Source organism: Gopherus evgoodei, chromosome 4, assembly GCF_007399415.2.
Source record: "Gopherus evgoodei ecotype Sinaloan lineage chromosome 4, rGopEvg1_v1.p, whole genome shotgun sequence".
Classification (NCBI taxonomy): Eukaryota; Metazoa; Chordata; order Testudines; family Testudinidae; genus Gopherus; species Gopherus evgoodei.
In genome coordinates this window covers 5,069,743-5,089,662 of record NC_044325.1, presented here as the reverse complement: position 1 = coordinate 5,089,662, position 19,920 = coordinate 5,069,743, and the positions used below count along the sequence as shown (strand labels likewise).

General features: G+C 42.8%; 1 protein-coding gene across 2 annotated transcripts in view; it reads left to right on the top strand.

The window, feature by feature from the left end:
- Positions 1-17,389, top strand: part of MDGA2 (MAM domain containing glycosylphosphatidylinositol anchor 2) — a 652,332-nt gene extending 634,943 nt beyond the window's left edge. For both annotated transcript variants that reach the window (XM_030562794.1, XM_030562793.1), the window contains exons 15-17: positions 3,777-3,907; positions 14,394-14,499; positions 16,099-17,389. In XM_030562794.1, coding sequence (XP_030418654.1) covers positions 3,777-3,907; positions 14,394-14,499; positions 16,099-16,187 — 326 coding nt within the window. In that variant the 3' untranslated portion in view covers positions 16,188-17,389. The remainder of the gene's footprint in view (positions 1-3,776; positions 3,908-14,393; positions 14,500-16,098) is intronic.
- The last annotated feature ends 2,531 nt before the right edge of the window (positions 17,390-19,920 follow it).

Here is a 19,920-nt window from a genome sequence, read left to right as displayed (position 1 = left end):
GCAGGTTGAGTCCATCAAACTTGCAAATGCATTTGGGGCTGACACAGGTAGGTGTGTGTAAATAAACTCAAGAAGCTACCAGCTTGATTGAGAAGGCCTGCACATAGCTGGTGAAGTAATGCCTGTTCTTTTAAGTAAGAATGCTCAAAGATGTAGTTGTCTTGTCATTAGTTTGAACTACATTACAGATTTGGTGGTGGTATTGAATGATCTTACATTTGGCATCCTGTATGGCCTAAATAATTGAGTCTTGTAGTCATAGAATATCAGTGGGAAGGGACCTTAGGAGGTCATTTAGTCCAGCCCTCTGTTTAAAGTGGGATTAATCCCCAGACAGATTTTTATCCCAGCTCCCTAAATGGCCCCCTTAAGGATTGAACTCATAACCCTGGGTTTAGCAGGCCAATGTTCAAACCACTGAGCTATCCCTCCCCCTGGATCAGACTCTAGTACTCACCTAGCTGCATGCCACAGTCTGCATCTCTCAGCACTAGTGGATAATACATTGAAACAGGATCAGTGCATTGCCTGCTATTGGCATTATTTTGAATCTTCATGAAAAGTAAAATTATATGTAATAGTTTTCTTTAAACTAGCATTAAATTTAAGTTCATGCTGTGACTAGTCATAGGTGGGCTGGCTTTTCTCTAATGTATCTCCAGTAGTTGTTAGGAAAGCGCCCCGGCCTTTAGGGTAGCACACTCTCTTCCTGCAGTTCTGCTCAACCTTGTACTAAACAATCCACATCTCCCTTAACTGCTCCCATGCAGCAGTCCCTGGCAATTTATCTCACTCTTCTACCTCGCTGCTCCAATTCTGCTCCATTTCCCTGCCCGTAAGAAAACCTCACTTATGCCCTCCTTCCTCTCCCGGTTATCACTTTAACTTCCTGCTTCCCTTCATCTCTAACATCCTGGAACATGCACCTACTGTCCTCTTCATCCCCTCCAATCTGGCATGTGCCCTGAACCTGCCCACACAAAACTCACTACACGTTGCTTTCTTTGCCTGCTCTACAGGTCTCCACTCCATAGTCATTCTTCACTACTGCTTTTAACACTCTAAGCCATTCTTGTCTGCTCAAGACTGTCTCTTCCCCTGGGAGCCCATAACTCTGAACTCTTCCTTGTTGACTTATGTGTCAGCATTACCTTTGGTGGATCTTCCTCCTCCTGGCTCCCCTTCCCTTTGTTCTTCTGGGTTTCTCCTCACCACCCTTCTTTCCAACTACTGCATTCACCCACTTCCCTCCCCACACCTTCCCTAGCCCTCTGATTCTTTTCTTCCCACCCATCCACCTGGGCTATGAAGCCTACCAGCTTCCCATCCCAACCCTCTTTAAGCTACCATACTTCTAGCCAGGCTGAAATCTCTAAGGAGAGCTGTTCTTTCTGCTTCGCCTTGGAGGCTTCCTCATTTCAAATCTTGCACCCAGGACCAGTGAAGAAGCAAGCAGGAAAGGAAGAGAATTATTTTAGCTGAACTGGCATGAATCTTACAAGAGCTTCCCATTCAGTTTGGAGCTGGTTCTTATTTCACAAGAGCCAGGCGACCCATCCCCCAGTGCTGAGCCCTGGTTGGCTCATCTCACAGATGGTGAACATGTGTGGAACTGGCGTGACTGCTGGCCCGAGCTTCCCGAACAGCTTCAGAATCAGCTACAGTGCATGTACAGTACCTGCCACACCCTCGTTCTGGATGGTTGTGGGCCCTTCTAGCTGAGTTGCCCTGCCCACTGCGTGTTTGAAGAGAGACAGAGTGTCCACCTAAAGTCCATGTCTCCTCCCCACTGCTTCTCCCACTTCCTTTCGATTGAAAAATCAAATGCTACAGTGTAAAAAAAAAAAAAACTGTTCAGGCACTAAGGCGCATCCAGATTTTCACCCAGTTTGAAGGTAAGGTGTGGGCCTAATTCGTGATGTGCCTGTGTAACCATCAGCTGCAGGCACATTTCCTGTTGCTTTTTACATATGCACATTTCATTCTGTTTTTGTTTTTGTTTTTTTAATCTAACCTTGTGTTTTTCAAGGCAGTGAGTTACACTAGGAACCAGAACTTTGTGTGACTTTGAGCTGTGTCATTGTGCAGGTGTCTCATAGCAGAGGTCTATTTGTAAACTTAACTTGTACTTTGCATTCCCAGGGTGCTGGGGAAGTTACATAATGAATGTTCCAGGGGACGTGTTTTACTCAAGGCTTTGCTGTTCTTTGCATCCCTAGAGAACAGTGGCTTTTGAGAGCTTTGATGCTGTGAACTTTTTCAAATCAAGGCAAAAAGAATTCTTTTTTAAAGGCTGGTATATAAAGGACGCCTCCAACCTCCAGGCAGCAGGAGAAAGCTGTGTCTGATGGGAAGTATATGAGAAACATGCACCGAGTCTGTGAACTTTGTGACTTCTTAAATCCTGCCAAATTCTGTGTGACACTTATGATTTTGTCACTTGAAACGGCAGGAAAAAAACATGTCACGTTCCTAATCAAAGACAGAATGAATAAAGAATACCTAAGGGAGATGTATGGGTGTGATGGCACCCTAGGGTGCAACCTGAATCTGTGGGACCTCTGTGCTCCGTTAACTCTTCAGCCTAGGCTCTCACACAATGCTATGCCAGTGACAGGCAGCAAAATCCCTCCAGACGCTGCATGTGAAGCCCCAGACCCAGCAAAATTCCAGGAGTGCTCCTTGAGCCATCCATGAATCATACAGAGAGCGGCACCAGTCAATGATCCCAGCCTTGCACCCCAGAAATATACCATCTTACACTGCTCAAGTCTCCCTTGGACAGTGCAAGCTTGTTAGTAAGTTTGCCACTTCAAAGGAATGTAGACATGCACCAGGCTTTGTAATCCAAGCTGTGTTTCCTCAAGCCCTGCAACAAAAACACACACTGTTTTAGGCAAAATATAAAACAGATTTATTAACCACCGAAAGAGAGCTTGTAAGTGATTATAAGTAGCAGACATGGAGATCAAAGTTGGTTATCTAAGAAATAAAAATAGAAATGCAGCCTAAATTCTATCTTAAACAGACTGAGCAAGATTGGAATCAAGCAGCCTCTCACCTAACAGACGTTACAGGCAGCTCACAGTTCTTCAATGTACAGACTGGGACCAATCTCCCTAGTTCAAAGTTGTTGCCTTCCAGAGGATCTTCCAGGAGTTGAGATGGGGCTGGGGCGGAAAGGCCAAGTGATGATTTCACAGTCCCTCTTTTATACTTTCATCCATCTGCTAGAAAGCTCCTTGCCCTGATGTGGGGATCATGCAGTTCCCGTTAGTCAGACAGTCCCCACCTGGGTACATGCCCTCTCCAAGCAATCTCTCAGAGAGTGGATTCTTCTTGATGGGCCACTGTCTGGCCAGTAATAGCTGCTCCTTTGTCCTTACTGAAAAGCTGGCTGTGGTGTCTCCCAACCTCACAAGGTACTTCAGTAGTACATATCACAAAACGTCATAACATCATGTACAGTGGCAGCACAGACAATCCAATGGGATATTGAGACTTTTTAAATTATACCTTACAAGCCATGCATTGTACAAAACATATAATTGTATGACAGTAGTGAATAAGGGGCTTCCAGGATGCTACTTTGAGGTACAGTGTGTCACAATAGGAAAGGGGCAAATGCCTACGTGAGGGGCTGCAAAGCAGCAAGACAGACTTACCTGTAACAAAGAGTGTCTGCATTGGAATCTGCACGCACCTCAACACTATTTACAAAGAAACTATCTGTGCAAAAGAACCAAACTGACTAATGTTCCTGGGTGTTTTTGCAGGAAGCTTGAATGTTTATCTGCGGTTAAAGGGACAGACCACAATAGAAAATCCAGTATGGTCTTCAAGTGGAAATAAGGGACAACACTGGAGCCAGGCCCGGGTTAATATACACCCCACCACTTCGTTTCAGGTAAGGCAGAGGAGAGTGAAGCTCCCTGGGGCACACACTGGAACTAGAGCATTCTCTTCGACACTGATGGGGGAATCAAGCAAGTGGCCTGTTTACACTTCTGCTCTTTTGACACAACATTTCATAGCTTCATTTCAGCTCTGAAAGCTGCTTTCTGGACAGATAATTGCTTTCCCTCTTGTAAATAGGTGCAGATCACAGAGATTAACAATGCATATTTAATGTCAGAATGCCAACCCCTAGCTGGAATAGTAACCTGTTTTCAGCTGGGAATGGTGCTAGCAATTTATGTAAAACATATATTTTTTAGCTATTTGAATAGAAAGTTTGCTTCATGTGTGTTTTGTCTGGGGACCAAGGAGCAATACACAATCAGATCCCTAGAAATTTATGCTTTCGCCACAAAAAAGAAATTATCTCTGAATCTTTGGTAACAATTAGGTGACAAAGAAACAGTATTCCCTGTAGAAAATTCCCGACTTTGCAAAGATACACACAGCATTCATTCGAATTGCACGGCTTGCTGCAGTTTGTCACAAACTTTGTGCTTGGTTTGATCACGAGATGTGTACAGATTTCTGCAAAAAAAATGTGATTTTGTGGGCCCAATTCTGCTGTCCATACTCACGAGGATGAATGGGCCCGTGGACTCAGTATAGCTGCTTGAGTGAGAAACTCCTCTCCAGCATAAAAGTTGCACAAATGAACCTTATATCTTTAAAGCTATCCTGCTTGCCAAGGATGATTATGGTTCTGGGCTCCAGAATGTATGCACCTCCAAGTCTGCTAACCTGAAAACATGGATTGGTAATTACTCCTGATCCTGACCCTGAATTTTTCATTGCCAGAGTAAGGGGCAGAGATAGAGGGAAAGTTATTTGGTGTCCATGCTCCTAGAGGCTGTTCTAAGCATATAAAAGGCAGCATGGAAGAGGATGGGAAGAAAACAATGAGAGAAGGATGATGTGGAGGAGGAGGTGGTAAACCAGAAAATGTGACTGTGGGGAGGGGAAGGCAGACGAGTGCTGAGGTATAGCCAGGGCCACACACACAAATGTGGCTCAGCAGCCCCCAGGAGAGGGGATGGGGCCAAACCTGAGCAACTCTGCCACCCTGGAGGTCACAATGCCCAGAGCAGGGAACCGAGGCCAGCTCTGCTCGACCAGATCTAGCACTGCAGGGTAGGCAGTGTGAGTCCTCTCCCCAAGGGGAGGATCTGCCCCCCCAGCCCCCTAACCTATTTACTGGGTTGCCACAGGCTGTCAATATTTACAAATGGGCCCTGAGCCCCAGAAAGTTGAGAACCACTGCCGTAGCCCCCGATTCAGCAGTCTGTCCCTGTTCAGCAGCACACCTATGTACGCACTTCAGAGCTTTGCTAAAATAGGATGAACCTGAGCACGTGCTGCTGGGGAGAATTGGTTGAAATTTTTGAATGAAAACTTTTTTTTATGGAAACATGGGTTTTGGCACTCAGAAAATTGTCATTTCGTTTTAATGTTCAGGTTTTTTCAGCAAAAATAAAAAGAGAAAAATGTGGTGTTTGGTTTTTATTTTTATGTTTATCATCTCTGGTTTTTTATCTACTTCTCCCTTTTCAAGTGGAAAAATAAAAAAGAAAGAGAAATGAAGGGGAGGAAAGCAGATCAAAAAAATAGTGAAAATTTTGGAATAAATGAAGAATTGCTTTTTTAATAAAACCTCTGAAATGCAAAATTGGTTTTTGAACTTTAGTTTTCATTTTTCGCTAGGCTGATTTAAATATTTTGCTGAATGAGGTAAAGGACTATTTGATTTTTTCATGGATGTTTTTTGATCTATTAATCTTCCCTGTCACATGGTATGTAACTCTGCAGTCAGTATGCCTAGCTCCCATTGTCATAATGTTCATTTCTGGCATGTTAGTAGAAACTGACCCTGAACTTGCATTCCAGGAGCATTTTACATTACAATGTTTTAAAGTGAGAGTCTCAGAAAATCACATGACTCCAGGGGCTGGCGCTTTAAGAAATATTCCAAACAACAAAAAGAGTTGTCAATATCAGTTCCTCCTGTTCATAATGATTTATCTAAGTTTTTATAAAGTTACTGTTCATTGTGATATCTGCACAGTGATTAAAAGAGCATATCATTGCTGCATTCCCCCAAAAGAGAAGCCATTGGACCCAGCACACCTCACCTTCCTTCTGTTTCTTTCAAAGCAGGGAGATATTTTCTGCCTGCCTATCCCACTGTGCTACTAACTTCTAATTAGCCCCTCACCTTTCAGCATTCTTATGCCAAAATGTATACAGAGTAGCATCACATAAATATTTACTCTCTGTTTAAGCAAGATCTTTAGCCAGTCAGTTCACAAGTTTTGTGTTTTATAGTTAAATTTAAGGGTAGTGAACTGAAACTAATCTTAGTCTGTAGTAAACTGTATCCTCTGACACAGAAATTAAAATTTGCAAATGGGTTAATTTATTCCTAGATTCCTTTTACATTTTCCCAATCCACATATCCAATACCGAAGCCTTCCTGGTGAAGAGATTATGAAGGGATTATGAATGCTTAGAACCAGTATTTATGTAATGCTTATTCTGTCTGTTAAATAACCTGAAGAAGAGCTCTGTGTGGCTTGAAAGCTTGTCTCTCACCAACAGGAGTTGGTCCAAGAAAAGGTATTACCTCACCAAATAACCAAATAATGTATGCAATGGTAAGTAAAATGAGACTAGAGCATATAAAAATGAAACACTCCCTGCTGTCTGTGTCATAACAGCTTTCAAACCACATTTCAGTAGGCACACTGTGACCAACAGTAGCTGCAACTTCCTTGAAGTCTTCTTACTGCTGCTTTCCAGTTCCTTGCAGCTATATGTTGCATAGTTTGGCGCACACAAAGAGCAGTTTCCAAAATGGTTCTTTTAGCTGGAAGAACTTCCAGCATTGAATAGGATGCGGATAAGGACACAATCTTCCTGATCCTCAGCTGCTGTCACTAGTTGTCCCTGGATGTAAATCAACATAGTGCCATTAAACTGGGGATACCATTGAAGTCAGCGGCGCTACCAAACTACAGTGACTACATGTCATCTTTATTGTCTAATTTTTTTTCGGTGGCTGCTGTGAAGGATGCCGAATGGCAGAACCGGCTCCGTTTCTGTATCTCCAGTAGTGGATGTTCAATGGAGTTATCCATGGCTGACCAACATAATCCTTCGAATAACCCCTCATCCCACGCAAGTACCCCAAGGCCCATGTCTTCAAATGTGGGTGCCCCAAGTTAGGGCTCTAAACCCATATGTAAATTTGTAAGTAAGTGGCTTGATTTTCAGCGATGCCAAGCACCTGCCGTTCCCATTGATTTTACTGAGCACTCAGCATGTTTGAAAATTAGTCTCCTTCCTCTAGGAGTTTATATGTGGACTTAGGTGCCTAATTTTAGGCAACCATGTTTTACTCCTGGGGGCATTCTGCTCCAAAAAATTAAAAATTCTGCACATAATATATTAAAATTCTGCAAAATTCTGCAGATTATGGTTGTCAAAATAAAACCAAGGGAGGAGAAACTGCTTTTCTAGTTGGTTTTCACACCTCAACTGCTAGAAGAGGGCCTCATCCTCCCTGATTGAACTGACCTTGTTATCTCTAGCCTGCTTCTTGCTTGCACATATGTACCTGCCCTGGAAATTTCCATTACATGCATCTGACGACGTGGGTATTCACCCACGAAAGCTCATGCTCCAAAACGTCTGTTAGTCTATAAGGTGCCACAGGATTCTTTGCTGCTTTTACAGATCCAGACTAACACGGCTCCCCCTCTGATACTATCTCTGGTCAAGGCTCAAAAGGCACGTGCGCACCTGAAGTGGAGCACCCATAGGGACTCATATCTCAAAAAACTGCAGTTACTGTCTCCATGTCTGTCGTAGAGTTTTATATTGCCACCCACCACCGTATGTGAATCTCTTTCATGTATATCAGTAGCACTAGCAACATAGACTCATAGACTTTAAGGTCAGAAGGGACCATTATGATCATTTAGTCTGACCTCCTGCACAATGCAGGCCACAGAATCTCACCCACCCACTCCTGTAACAACCCCTTAACCTATGTCTGAGTTATTGAAGTTCTCAAATCGTAGTTTAAAGACCTCAAGGTGCAGAGAATCCTCCAGCAAGTGACCCGTACCCCATGCTGCAGAGGAAGGCAAAAAACTTCCAGGGCCTCTGCCAATTTTCCCTGGTGGAAAATTCCTTCCTGACCCCAAATACGGCGATCAGCTAAACCCTGAGCATGTGGGCAAGACTCACCAGCTAGACACCGTGGAAAGAATTCTTAGTAGTAATTCAGATCTCACCCCGTCTAACATCCCATCACAGACCCTTCTCTTACCATTCACTTCTGAAGGAGAGCTCTTTGTAAGCTCAGAAGCTGATCTCTCTCAGATAAAGCTATTACCTCAGCCACCTTGTCTCTCTAGCATCCACTTCTAAGTTTAATGGCCTGTTTCCTATATATTTTTCCACTCTTCTTTTCACATGCCCAATTTCAGAGTTCAGAAAGCTGTGCCACAGAAATCTGGTTGATACAGGAACTCTTCACTTAAAGTCGTCCTGGTTAACGTTGTTTCAATGTTAAGTTGCTGATCAATTAGGGAACATGCTCATTTAAAGTTGTGAAATGCTCCCTTCTAGTTGTTTGGCAGCTGCCTGTTTTGGCTTCATTGTTCTCTCTTTTTAAATTAAAACTCTGTGTAGAATCTTTTTGTTTGTTCATGAGTTAGCTTGTTTTGTTGGTTGATATGTTTTTTAGAGGGTTTTGTTATTTGTTATATGAAGAAAACCAGGCCCAGGAAGACAAGTACAAGAAATGTCGTATTTATGTCTGAGCAAAATGTTTCCATCTCAACTTTTTTCGAGGGAAACATTTTCCACTAAATGTAAATTTTCACAGAAAGTGCTTGCTTTTCTTGAAAATGTTTAGTTGGAAAACCTAAACAGTGAACATTTTCAGTTTTTGACACACACACACACACCCAAAAAAATTGCAATGTACAAACACTCAGTTGGTGGTTGCATCTGTTTTAATGTGACTTTGTTTTGCACCTGGGCAACCTGTGTCAACCAGCATTAATGGCCTTTTGCAGTGTTGTAGCCATGTTGGTCCCAGTACATTAGAGAGACAAGGTGGGTGAGGTGATATCTGTTATTGGACCAGCTTCAGTTGGTGAGGGAGTCAAGCATTTTAGCTTACACAGATCTCTTCTTCAGGTGACTTGATGCACCCTATATAGTTCCAAAGCTCGTCTCTCTTGTCTTTTACACAACACACAGTCAACCTGTGGAGCTCTTTGCCAGAGGATGTTGTGAAGGCCAAGACTATAACAGGGTTCAAAAAAGAACTAGATAAATTCATGGAGGATGAGTCCATCAGTGGCTATTAGCCAGGATGGGCAGAGATGGTATCCCTAGCCTCCGTTTGCCAGAAGCTGGGAATGGGTGGCAGGGGATGGATCACTTGATGATTACCTGTTCTGTTCATTCCCTCTGGGGCACCTGGCTTTGGCCACTGTCAGAAGACAAGAGACTGGGCTAGATGGACCTTTGGTCTGACCCAGTTTGACCATTCATATGTTCTCACCAACAGGAGTTAGTCCAATAAAAGATAATACCTCACCCATCTTATCTCCTTAATTTACTGCTTTGGAAGTTATCCAAAGCCAGGCAAGATTTCAGCCTTCCAACATCTAATTAGGCTTATAAATCTCTGTTGTGATTTAGTCCAGAATAATGAGCATGATTCATTTAATTCTTCAGAAACAAATGGATATTTTACACTAAAAGATGGATCTGTCAATAAATAAACAAATAGCCTGCACGTGCACACAAATAACATGAATTTTAGTGCCTGGAACAGACTGACAGACTGTGAAAGATGGGGAAGGCTGCTCTGGGGAATTAAATGCTTTGTTTCTCCACAGAACAGGTACAGCACAGGGATTGCCCAAGGCAAGAAGTTAAGGTGCATGTCATGTGCCTCAGTTAGAACGGATGGGCCATCTCTAGGGTTATGGATGTGGCATAGTTTTCATTCCCATCAGTCCATGTCCTCTCTACTTAGCCTACGACAAGGATGCCAGACAAGGTCAGGGCCCCGTTATCCTCAGCTGCACCATCACAAGTGCAGATTTGAAATTAAACGAAGGTTTCTAACCATCAGAAGAGTGAAGTTCTGGAACAGCCTTCCAAGGGGAGTAGTAGGGGCAAAAGACATATCTGGCTTCAAGACTAAGCTTGGTAAGTTTATGGAGGGGATGGTATAATGGAATAGCCTAATTTTGGCAAGTAATTGATCTTTGACCACTAGCAGTAAATATGCCCAATGGCTTGTGATGGGATGTTAGATGGGGTGGGATTTGAGTTACTACAGAGAATTCTTTCCTGGGTGTCTGGCTGGTGAGTCTTGCTCAGGGTTTAGCTGATCGCCATATTTGGGGTCGGGAAGGAATTTTCCGCCAGGGCAGATTTGCAGAAGCCCTGGGTTTTTTTCACCTTCCTATGCAGCGTCAGGCACAGGTCACTTGCTCGACGATTCTCTGCACCTTGAAGTCTTTAAACCACGATTTGAAGACTTCAGTAGCTCAGATATAGGTCAGGGGGTTATTATAGGAGTGGGTGAGTGAGATTCTGTGGCCTGCATTGTGCAGGAGGTCAGACTAGAAGATCATAATGGTCCTTTCTGACCTTAATGTCTGTGAGTCTGTGAGAGTCTATATGAGATGATCCCTTTTTTCATTATTTTGACTTTCAGCTACTAGAAACAGGCTGAGAACATCATCATCTTAGATCCAAATGAAATGTTGGCAATAAACTCCAAAGCTGGCTACAATTGTTACTTGAGCTTTGGGAATGAAAAAAGGCCTCAGGAAAACTTAGGGCTTCTCTATGCTGGCACTTTACAGCGCTGCAACTTTCTTGCTCAGGGAATGAAAAAACACTCCCCTGAGCACTGCAAGTTTCAGCACTGTAAAGCATCAGTGTAGACAGTGCCCCAGCACTGGTAGCTACGCCCCGGTGGAGGAGGGGTTTTTAGAGTATTGGGAGAGCTCCCCCAGCACTCTGCCGCGTCTTCACAAGCCATGTTAAAGCGCTGCCACGGCCAGCACTTTAACATTGCCAGTGTCGACTGACCCTAAGGATAAAAGATGGGGCCCACTGCATCATTTCTTCCAATTAGGGGTGGTCTGAACATCAACATTTAGATCCAGATTGAAATCTTTGCCAAGTTTGGGGGCATTCGGACTTGGGATTTTCATTGGGCTTGTTTTTACTTCTATTGAGGAGTCTCTCCAGGGAAGTACACGCAGCCTGGCATCTGCTGGAAAAAGCAACTACAAGCTAAATTCCCTTTGAGACTCCCAGGATTGATGGGACAACGTAAGAAATAGTTTCCATTTTACTTGTCAAGAGAGTAAAGTGGCCTTCAGTATATTTGTAAGCCCTGCTATTCTTCTGCTAAATGCAGCATTTCTAACAACAGCTGTGTAAAATTACATGGGCACAGATAATAGCTTTTGCTAGCGACTGGTGGGGGATTGTGATCCTCTGGCACATCCTGCAAGTAACTACGAGCTGCACACTAGACTGTGCTTCATGCATTGCCAATACTCTTCTGCGATGATTTGTTTTGAGACAGTGGCCAGCCTGGCTAATAGAGAACCATCTTTGAAACCTATGCAGCTTCTTGCCAAAAGCAGATTTCAATTAAATGCAACCTATTGTATGTTTGTTTATAGAGTTCCTGGTGTCTTGAAGCAGTGCTTGTCCTAACCAGGAGAGATTTGATTTTAAATCCGGTTGATAGATTCTGTACAGTCTGCCAAGAGAGGGAGAAAAGAGGAGAAAGATATTTTCCTTTCAAGCTGAATATGTTCCAGTATCGGTGTTAGAGTGGGGGAAATGCGATGAGAGGGTAATTACTGGAAACACTGTTTTCAGACAGTGGGCTAAAAATGGAAAAGCTTGCTGTTTTCCCAATTGCTGCTCCTGGTTACACTAATGCCTGCCTTGTTACAGTAATTAACCTACAATATCACACTTCAGTAAAATAACGATGGAGCCATCCACTACAAATGTGCTGCTTTCAAGTTTATTTAGCATTGTGTGTACAGAACTTGCCATGTGACTTAAGGCGCACCAGTCAGCTTTTAAATACATCCCCAAGCCCTGCCACTCTACCGCTGTAGTGTCAATAGCCTAGAGAGTAAATTTGGCTTCATGAAAGTAGGACACATGTCTACTGCTGAGGGCGTGAGTTCCACAATCAAGTCTAATCAAGAAAGTAAAAACTTCTTCTGCACAGCATCATGTCTTGTGATCTGGTATTCTGACACATCGCAGTGCTTGAATATTATTTATACGGTAGTGCCCATCGAGGCATGGTGCTGAGCAGTGCACTGTTTCACTGGGAACTGAGGACTTGCTGGACAGTTGTAATGAAAGCTGCTCATTCTCATTGCGTAACACTGACTGAACTGTATTAATTAGCAAAGATAAGATGGAAGCTGCCAAAAGAACTCAATCCTGTGCCCCAATAAATTACTGGTAAAACTGCTGTTGAAATCAATGGCAGCAGCATCCGGCTAAGTGTTCTCTATACATCTGTACTGTAACTAGATTATTACTAACTGCACTGTATTACTCCACATAGAATTAAACGTCTGCCAATTGACTCTACCCCTAAGAGTTAATTTCTGGATCAGTGCCACAGTCTGATCTTTGAATTTCATGCATATCTTGTAGTAGATGAAAGTTTAGAACTTGTCATCTCTGTCAACTGAAAGCATTTCAAAAGGATAGCTGTGTGAATTTGATTGTTTGCAAAATAGGTGTTGCATAATTCCCGTCACCTCTACAGAAAGACTTGGAAGTTTGCTATTGAATACATTTTCTCATGGTTCTCCAGTACTGTAGTAATCCATCATTAATAACTGGCATTATGGCAAATAATAGTAACTACCTTGGTACAGGGCAGACATCTCCAAACTGGGATATTTTTCCTCTCCAGGTGAAGTAATACAGATTTCTGCCTCTGTCTCACAATGTTGCTCTCTTTTTCCTCAATCACATACTTTTCTTGGTTGGAGCTTACCATTCTCGTATTCTGAGAACACACGAGACCAAGTCTGATTTTTTTTCTCAAGGTGTCCTGAAAACAAGGGGTAACATCTACACTGGAGATCTGCTAATCATCACAAGGATGGGAATAGCCTCTCGCCATTCATCTTTGAGCTAGGATCTGCTCGTTTCCTTCACCAAAGCAATAATGTGAAGCGCTGTTGACACTTGGTGCTTCCTGAGAGACCAGTATCCAGCCAGGCCCCTCCAGTGTATGAATCTGGGAAAAACATGACAGACATATACCCCAATAAGCAGTGGTGCTGACATAATGTCAATCATGTCCTCCAGTGACTTGCAATGAATATTTTCTCAAGCTTGTCTCAGTGAGAGAGCCATGGAATCTGGCAGAACCCCTGTGAAAGAGAGAGTGGGTGAATGAGTGTTCATGTGACTCTCTGGAACCTCTCAACAGGGAGGACTGAATACAACACCAGTCTGTTGCACAGATTCTCTCAGACTGTGGGTAATGGCCACCAGGGGCAGGTTGCAAACAGGTGCGAGGGGGTTAAGACCACCCTGTCCTTTCCATATTGCTGAGTTGCAAGGGGATCCCGGCTTGATCCCAGCTAGATGGGTGTCACCATATGGAAATGTAATGGGTGGAACCAGTTGGGGAAAGTGCAGAACCACTGATCTCATCTTACCCAAGAGCTTCTTTGGACTCTGTCTAATTGACACACCCTCATGTCTTCCCTGGAACATGGTCAAGTGCAATAATAAATTGTAATGCCAAGAGACCTCCCACAGAGGGCACACTCAGCTTTGAGCCGCTTGTATAGCTAGCTAACACCTCCCTTTTTTCATGGCACATTATCTGAAATGCCTTTACTCTGTGGTGCCAGACTACCATCATACCTTTATTTCTATAGTGCCTCCTGTTGAGGGACGCAGGTGCTATGCAGCAGATGAGCAAATGTCCAGTCTTGGGATGACATGCTGTGCAGCCATTGGTTGTTGCTGATTTTCGTTTGTTTGTTTTGTGGGGGGATAGAGTTGCTTCCTGGAACTAGTCACTGGTGTTGGGCTGAGACTCCTAGGAGACAGGATAGCCCTGCATGCTGTTCCAGGCCTGGTGTATACTTGTAAACAAAGCAAGTTACAGTTAACATATGCCCAGACTCTGCACTAAAGATTTCTCCTTTACTGGGATGCTGACCTGCCAGCACAACAGGTGTATATACATTATTGAAGGCACACAGAGAGTAATTAGCTACAGCTCTTTAATACCACATTAATTTGTGTCCATGAATAGAGCTGAATATTTTCCATGTGTCATGAATTCCCTGTATTGTTAACTGTATCATATTTATTTTTTGCAGCTCATTTTTGAAGGGATCCGAGGTCCTGGCATAGAAGGTGATATTGCTATTGATGATGTATCAATTGTGGAAGGAGAGTGTATGAAAGCAGACCAGCCAGCCAACAGTAAGTAGGTCCTCCAGCCCATGTGATGAGCTGTCTAGATACTTATACCGCTCCCCGTCACTGTAAATGTGAGCCATGTTCTGACCCAGACCCTGTGGTGCGGAAAACAAAACGTTACCCAGTTGAGATGGAGATGTTTACAGATTTCCTTGGAACCAAAATCTGTAGCCAAAATATCTCTAGTCAAATATGAAATGCGTTACATTTTTTAAAAAACGTAATGGCAGCAAAGAGAAGGAAAACCAAATGGCAGTCAGGCAGGCCGGAACCATGAAATTGCACTGTGCTGTGTAGCTAGAGGGCATATATGTATGTATATTATGGCACTGGTCTATATTAAAGGAACACTAGTTCTCCTCATATAGAGCCAGATTCTGATAGCCACCGTCCCAATGCTCCGTGCCTTACTCTATGGGTCTTCATTCAAAGTCAGTAGAACTGTTTGTGGAGTAAGGTATGACTGTACTGAAGTCAGGATATCAGAATCTGTCCCCTAGACAATAGACATTTGGATATTAATAACGTACTTAATTTTAAAAATGTATAGATCTCCTTTTCTCTTACAATTAATGAACATTATATATGTGTGTGTGTGTGCGTGCATGTATATATTTGTTTTATTATTATATATAAAAATCTCCATTACCCTACTGATAAATCTGACTGAATAAAGAGAGGGAAGGAGAGAGGGAGAGAGAGCTGGGTGTATGGGGATGGATGGATGGCTAGATAGATAGCTATTGGGAGATAGAGAGAGAGGGAGAGAGAGTGCTGGGTGTATGGGGATGGATGGATGGCTAGATAGATAGATAGCTATTGGGAGAGAGAGAGAGCGCTGGGTGTATGGGGATGGATAGATAGCTATTGCAGGCACACATCTATGCTACAAGAATTTTAAGGTTGCAAAACCAAACACTCAAAAGCTAGGAAATTCCCAAATGTAGGTTGCCTGTAAAACCTTAATTCACTCCCCCCCATACAGACACTTTGTGCATAGGTTTTATGATAAAGTCTTTAATGATATGATCACTTACTGTTTTTCTCACATGACCTCTGCCTTATTCAGTGCCCAGGACTGACCTTGGTCCCTGTATTTATCAATAAATATCATCCAGTTATCCCACAGTGCTGGAACCTTGGTGGAAGTAGGGAGCCTGGCCCAGGGGCGTGGCCTTGGGGGAAGAGGCAGGGCAGGGGCGGGGCTACTGAGAGGGACCTGGTCTCTTGGCCAGCGCTGGGAAGAGGCCGGCAGCATCAGCAGGGGCTAGATTTTGCAGCGAGAGAGCCGCTTACCTCCTCCATTGTGAAGTGCAGTCCCACCGGCACCACTCTGCATCTGCCCAAGGCAGCTCGGCCTCCTTCCTCTCAAACCATGCCCATGTTAAAAAGCAGGCAGGCATGGCCCTCGCACTTTTAAAAGTGTGGAGAGGGGACAGGGAGGTGATGTTGGCACCCTTGAGTTATCCTGTCCCCCAGCCTCTGCATTTCCATACGGGATCTTCCAATCTGTGCAGTGTCAGTGTGCCATTTACCCTTACGTGGTAAACTCTGGATTGTCTGCTTGTTAATTCTACTTTTTTTCTCCCCTACTCTTTGTAGATTTACGAGCAGGTGCTGTTGGGACATTAGCACATATATGGCTTTTTCCAGTGATCCTCCTCATGTCTGTCTTAAGTCATCAAAGGTGACCTTATCCTGGCAGAGGCTATGAAAGATTCACCAAGCATTGGCATGAAGAAAGAGTCTTTGTAAAATAGACACTTAAAAACAAACTACCAAAGATTCCTCCACTGACTGACTCAAAACATTAAAATAAATAAATAAAAATTAAATAAAAAAAGCACTGGGGATAAAAGGCATCACGGGAGCGTAACTGACTCTGAACCACATATGAAAAGCGATCTGGCGTAAAAGAGACCTTCAGGTGCTTTTGTGGTCTATAAGAAATACGGCATCATCTGGTTGAACTCGGAAAAAAAGACCTATAGAAATCCTTGTCAAAGCACAAAGTCATGGCTGGTTTTGTTTCAAATGAATAGTTTGCTTGTTACCATGGAAACCTAATGGCCTGCCAAAAAAAGCGAGAGAGAAACAACACCTCAGTGTAAACAGGGTATATGAAGAGCTGGCGTTTTATTTTCCCTTCAAGAAGATTTTTAGCCTAGAATTAAATCAATGTAGGCCCTTTCACCTTGGGATGTCACCTCCCCTAGAGAATAACCCTCGATCAAAGATGTTTAAGACATTTATGTTTCATTTTCTCATGGCTATGATAGATAACTGTATGCTGTCTCCTTTTGCATGCATTACTACCCAGGGTGTGTAACCTGGGCTTACATATGACACAGGCTTATCTGAGTTTGCTTGCAGCCACTTCAACACCTTTCCTCCCCGACTAAGTCATCTGTTCTAATGAAGTGAAGAAACCAAACCACCGTCTTTTATAAATTGCCATGGAAACCAAGTGCCTTCAATGAAACAAGCCTGATTAAAAAACAAACAAAATCAACACAGAAGCTTGCACTGCTAAAAATGTGGTTTGTGCAAACTATTTTCTAAACAAACCACAGAGTCTAAGTGTGCAAACAGCAGGCAAGGAAACAGAGCCGCTTCTGGAAAAGGATGGACCTAAGTTGCTGCGTAAGACCCTTTCAGATGAGATGTTCCAGACAGCCATGGCCTTTCAGCTTATTATCCATTAGAAAATAGCTTCCATTGGTCCTGGAGATGGGAGCAGCACTTTTTTTTTCCCAGATGATCAAGTGGGTCAACCAGAGAAAAAGGTTGTTAAGGTGTACTTAGCGCAGCAGGTGGTAAAACACAAAAGGGATTTTCTTACTCTAAGCTCCATTTGAAAAGAAATTGGCCCGAGCTTTAGAGAGACGAGAAGGTGTGTGTGTGCGATTGCAGTGCATACAAAATAACACAAAAAGGGGGCCACCAACGCAAAGGGGGCCTGCAAATCTGGCTTTATTCAAAACACGGATGGTATAATGCCTCTGCCCGTTAGTCAGACTCTGTGCAGATTGTGAAATATTATTTTATTATTTTAGCATAATTAAAAAAGACACTTTTACAAAAAAAAACCTGTAAAAATGATTTTGAACTACCTGAGTACCTACCATACCTTTAACTGGCCAGTTTTCCAATGCATTGTAAATTTCCCTTAAACAGTGGGTTATGAAAATTTGAAAACCTTTTTCCTTAAATTATCTCAGCTTTTAACTTCATTTAAAAAAGACTTTTGTCTAAAGATGATGATTATTTTATTATATGTTCAACACCTAGGATTAAAAAAACTGATATGCAAGTAATTGGGTTACAAATATTAAAAACAACAACCACAAAATATAACATTTGCAAATATTAATATAAAAAGCACAACAAGATGCAGTAAAACAATTACAAGGCTTGATTTTTTTTTTATTCTGTAGAAAAATGTTTGTGCAAATTCAGTAATTCAACTGAAGAGACAATTTTACAGCTATGTTCAATAAAGCCTCTTTCCAGGTAAGGTATTCTAAGTGGTACGCGTGTTTGTTGCGCTCTGTGCACTTATTCACGAAAAGGGAGTAACCGAGAGTCGCTTTCTTGTGTCGTAATCTGTCATTGTCTGAATCCATAATACTACATGACGTTCAGGGACAGGGATTTTCCCAAGGGCGCTGCCAACTATCTATTTGTAAGTGACTTCACTTGTTTGTAAAACGCTGGTCCTATGGGAGAACCCTAACTGGAGTCCACTTGGAAGTCAAGGGGGAGTTCTGAGCATGGATTGACTGTGAGGTTGGGGCCCTATATGCTTTTCAATAAAAGACATTTCCAGCTAGCAAGCATTAGCATTAATTAAGGATGGGAGAACAATAAGAACTTGCACTTGGTATATTTTGAGGTTCAGAGCAGTTCTGATAATGCCAAAGTAGTGACATATCACCGGAGAGGATTTTTCGCCCCATATTTTTGGCTTGGCTGTCTTTGGAAAGAGCCTGCCTTACAAGATTTCCAACCGTGTTTCCAGAAACATTATTTCAAGCCCATCTGAACCTTTTGCAGTTCCCCCATCATTAATGTTTAGGTACGGTATGTCAGCTGCCATCGTTAAAGCAATATGACACATTTGGTCATTTTTCAGTCTGAGCACCAGCTTCAGTGGTCCTCTCATCAGAGAGGTTGGAAACCCTTCCTATGACTGTCCCTGAAGACTGCCAGCAGAGGGACCTTAGGCTGGGCTGGTATCTCAGCTAGTACAAAGGGAGCTATCCAGATTCATATCAACTGAGGATCTGGCATGTTGTTTTCTGGTTTATCCTTCACAATAGATTGCCGTCAGTTCTGTTAAGGTTTTGTTTTATAAAATCCAGACTATTTTGCTCTGTATAGATTGGCTGTGCCCCTTTAAAAGTAAATCATGCACCATTCCCTTTATGTTTGCTACTTTTCCTCTAATTCATGACTGCTAAAACCAGACCAAACTAGGACTGAAATCTGGAGGCCTGTTCTTCAGCACAGGGAAGCAGAAGCATCCCGGAAGCTGTTCTGTGGCATCGTACTAAACAGTCACGGTGTTCTGTGAAGTATCAGGGGTAGCTGTGTTAGTCTGTATCCACAAAAACTCCGTCTTAGTCTGCATCCACAAAAAATCCACTGGATTTCTTGGTGGTGTTGTGTGGACAGCAACAGTCCATGACATTGGCTGTCATAAGTAGTGAGAATAATGCGGAGAGAGAATTTGGAGAGGCTCTTAAAATGCCTACTCACATTCAAATGGTTTTGATCAAGATAGTTTGCGAAAAATGAGGGTTTTTTTGGGGGGGGGATTGTAAACCAAAATACAAATGGATTTGCACATGCCAGAATTAGTCTGAGTATCTTTTTTTTTTTCAATTTTAAAATGAATTGAATGTTTATTAAAAGTTTGGGTTTAAATGCTCCAGTGCAGCGTAAACACAGAGTAAGTCACCTTCCACACACTACCATAGCCCTCCGTCTTAGCTTTGTCCTGCAGAGGTCAACTCTTGGGGTGAGAGGATAGGTTATTTTGCATGCTCATTTTCAATCCTTGCTCCTTGGCTGGGTGTAAAAGAGAGCACCAGTTAGTGCGGATCTTCTTGTTCATTATTTGCTCGAGAATAGACTCGACTTGTATTTGTCTTTCTAGTAAGCCACTGGAAAACCAATGAAGTGGCAAAGACTTTGGGTTATTGTGCAGACGCAGGATGTGTCTGAAGTGGGATCTGAGCAGTGAAAGGTGCTATATCTGGTTACCCAATTCCCTGAGCCATCTAATCCTGTTTCTGGTATATTTTTAAATTAGTCATGAAAATTAATTGTTCAGATGTCAACTTTGCAAAAATGTCAGTTCATATGTAATGTTTCTATTAAAGAAAAATGGGGGAGGAGCAAAGTTTGGATAATTAACTC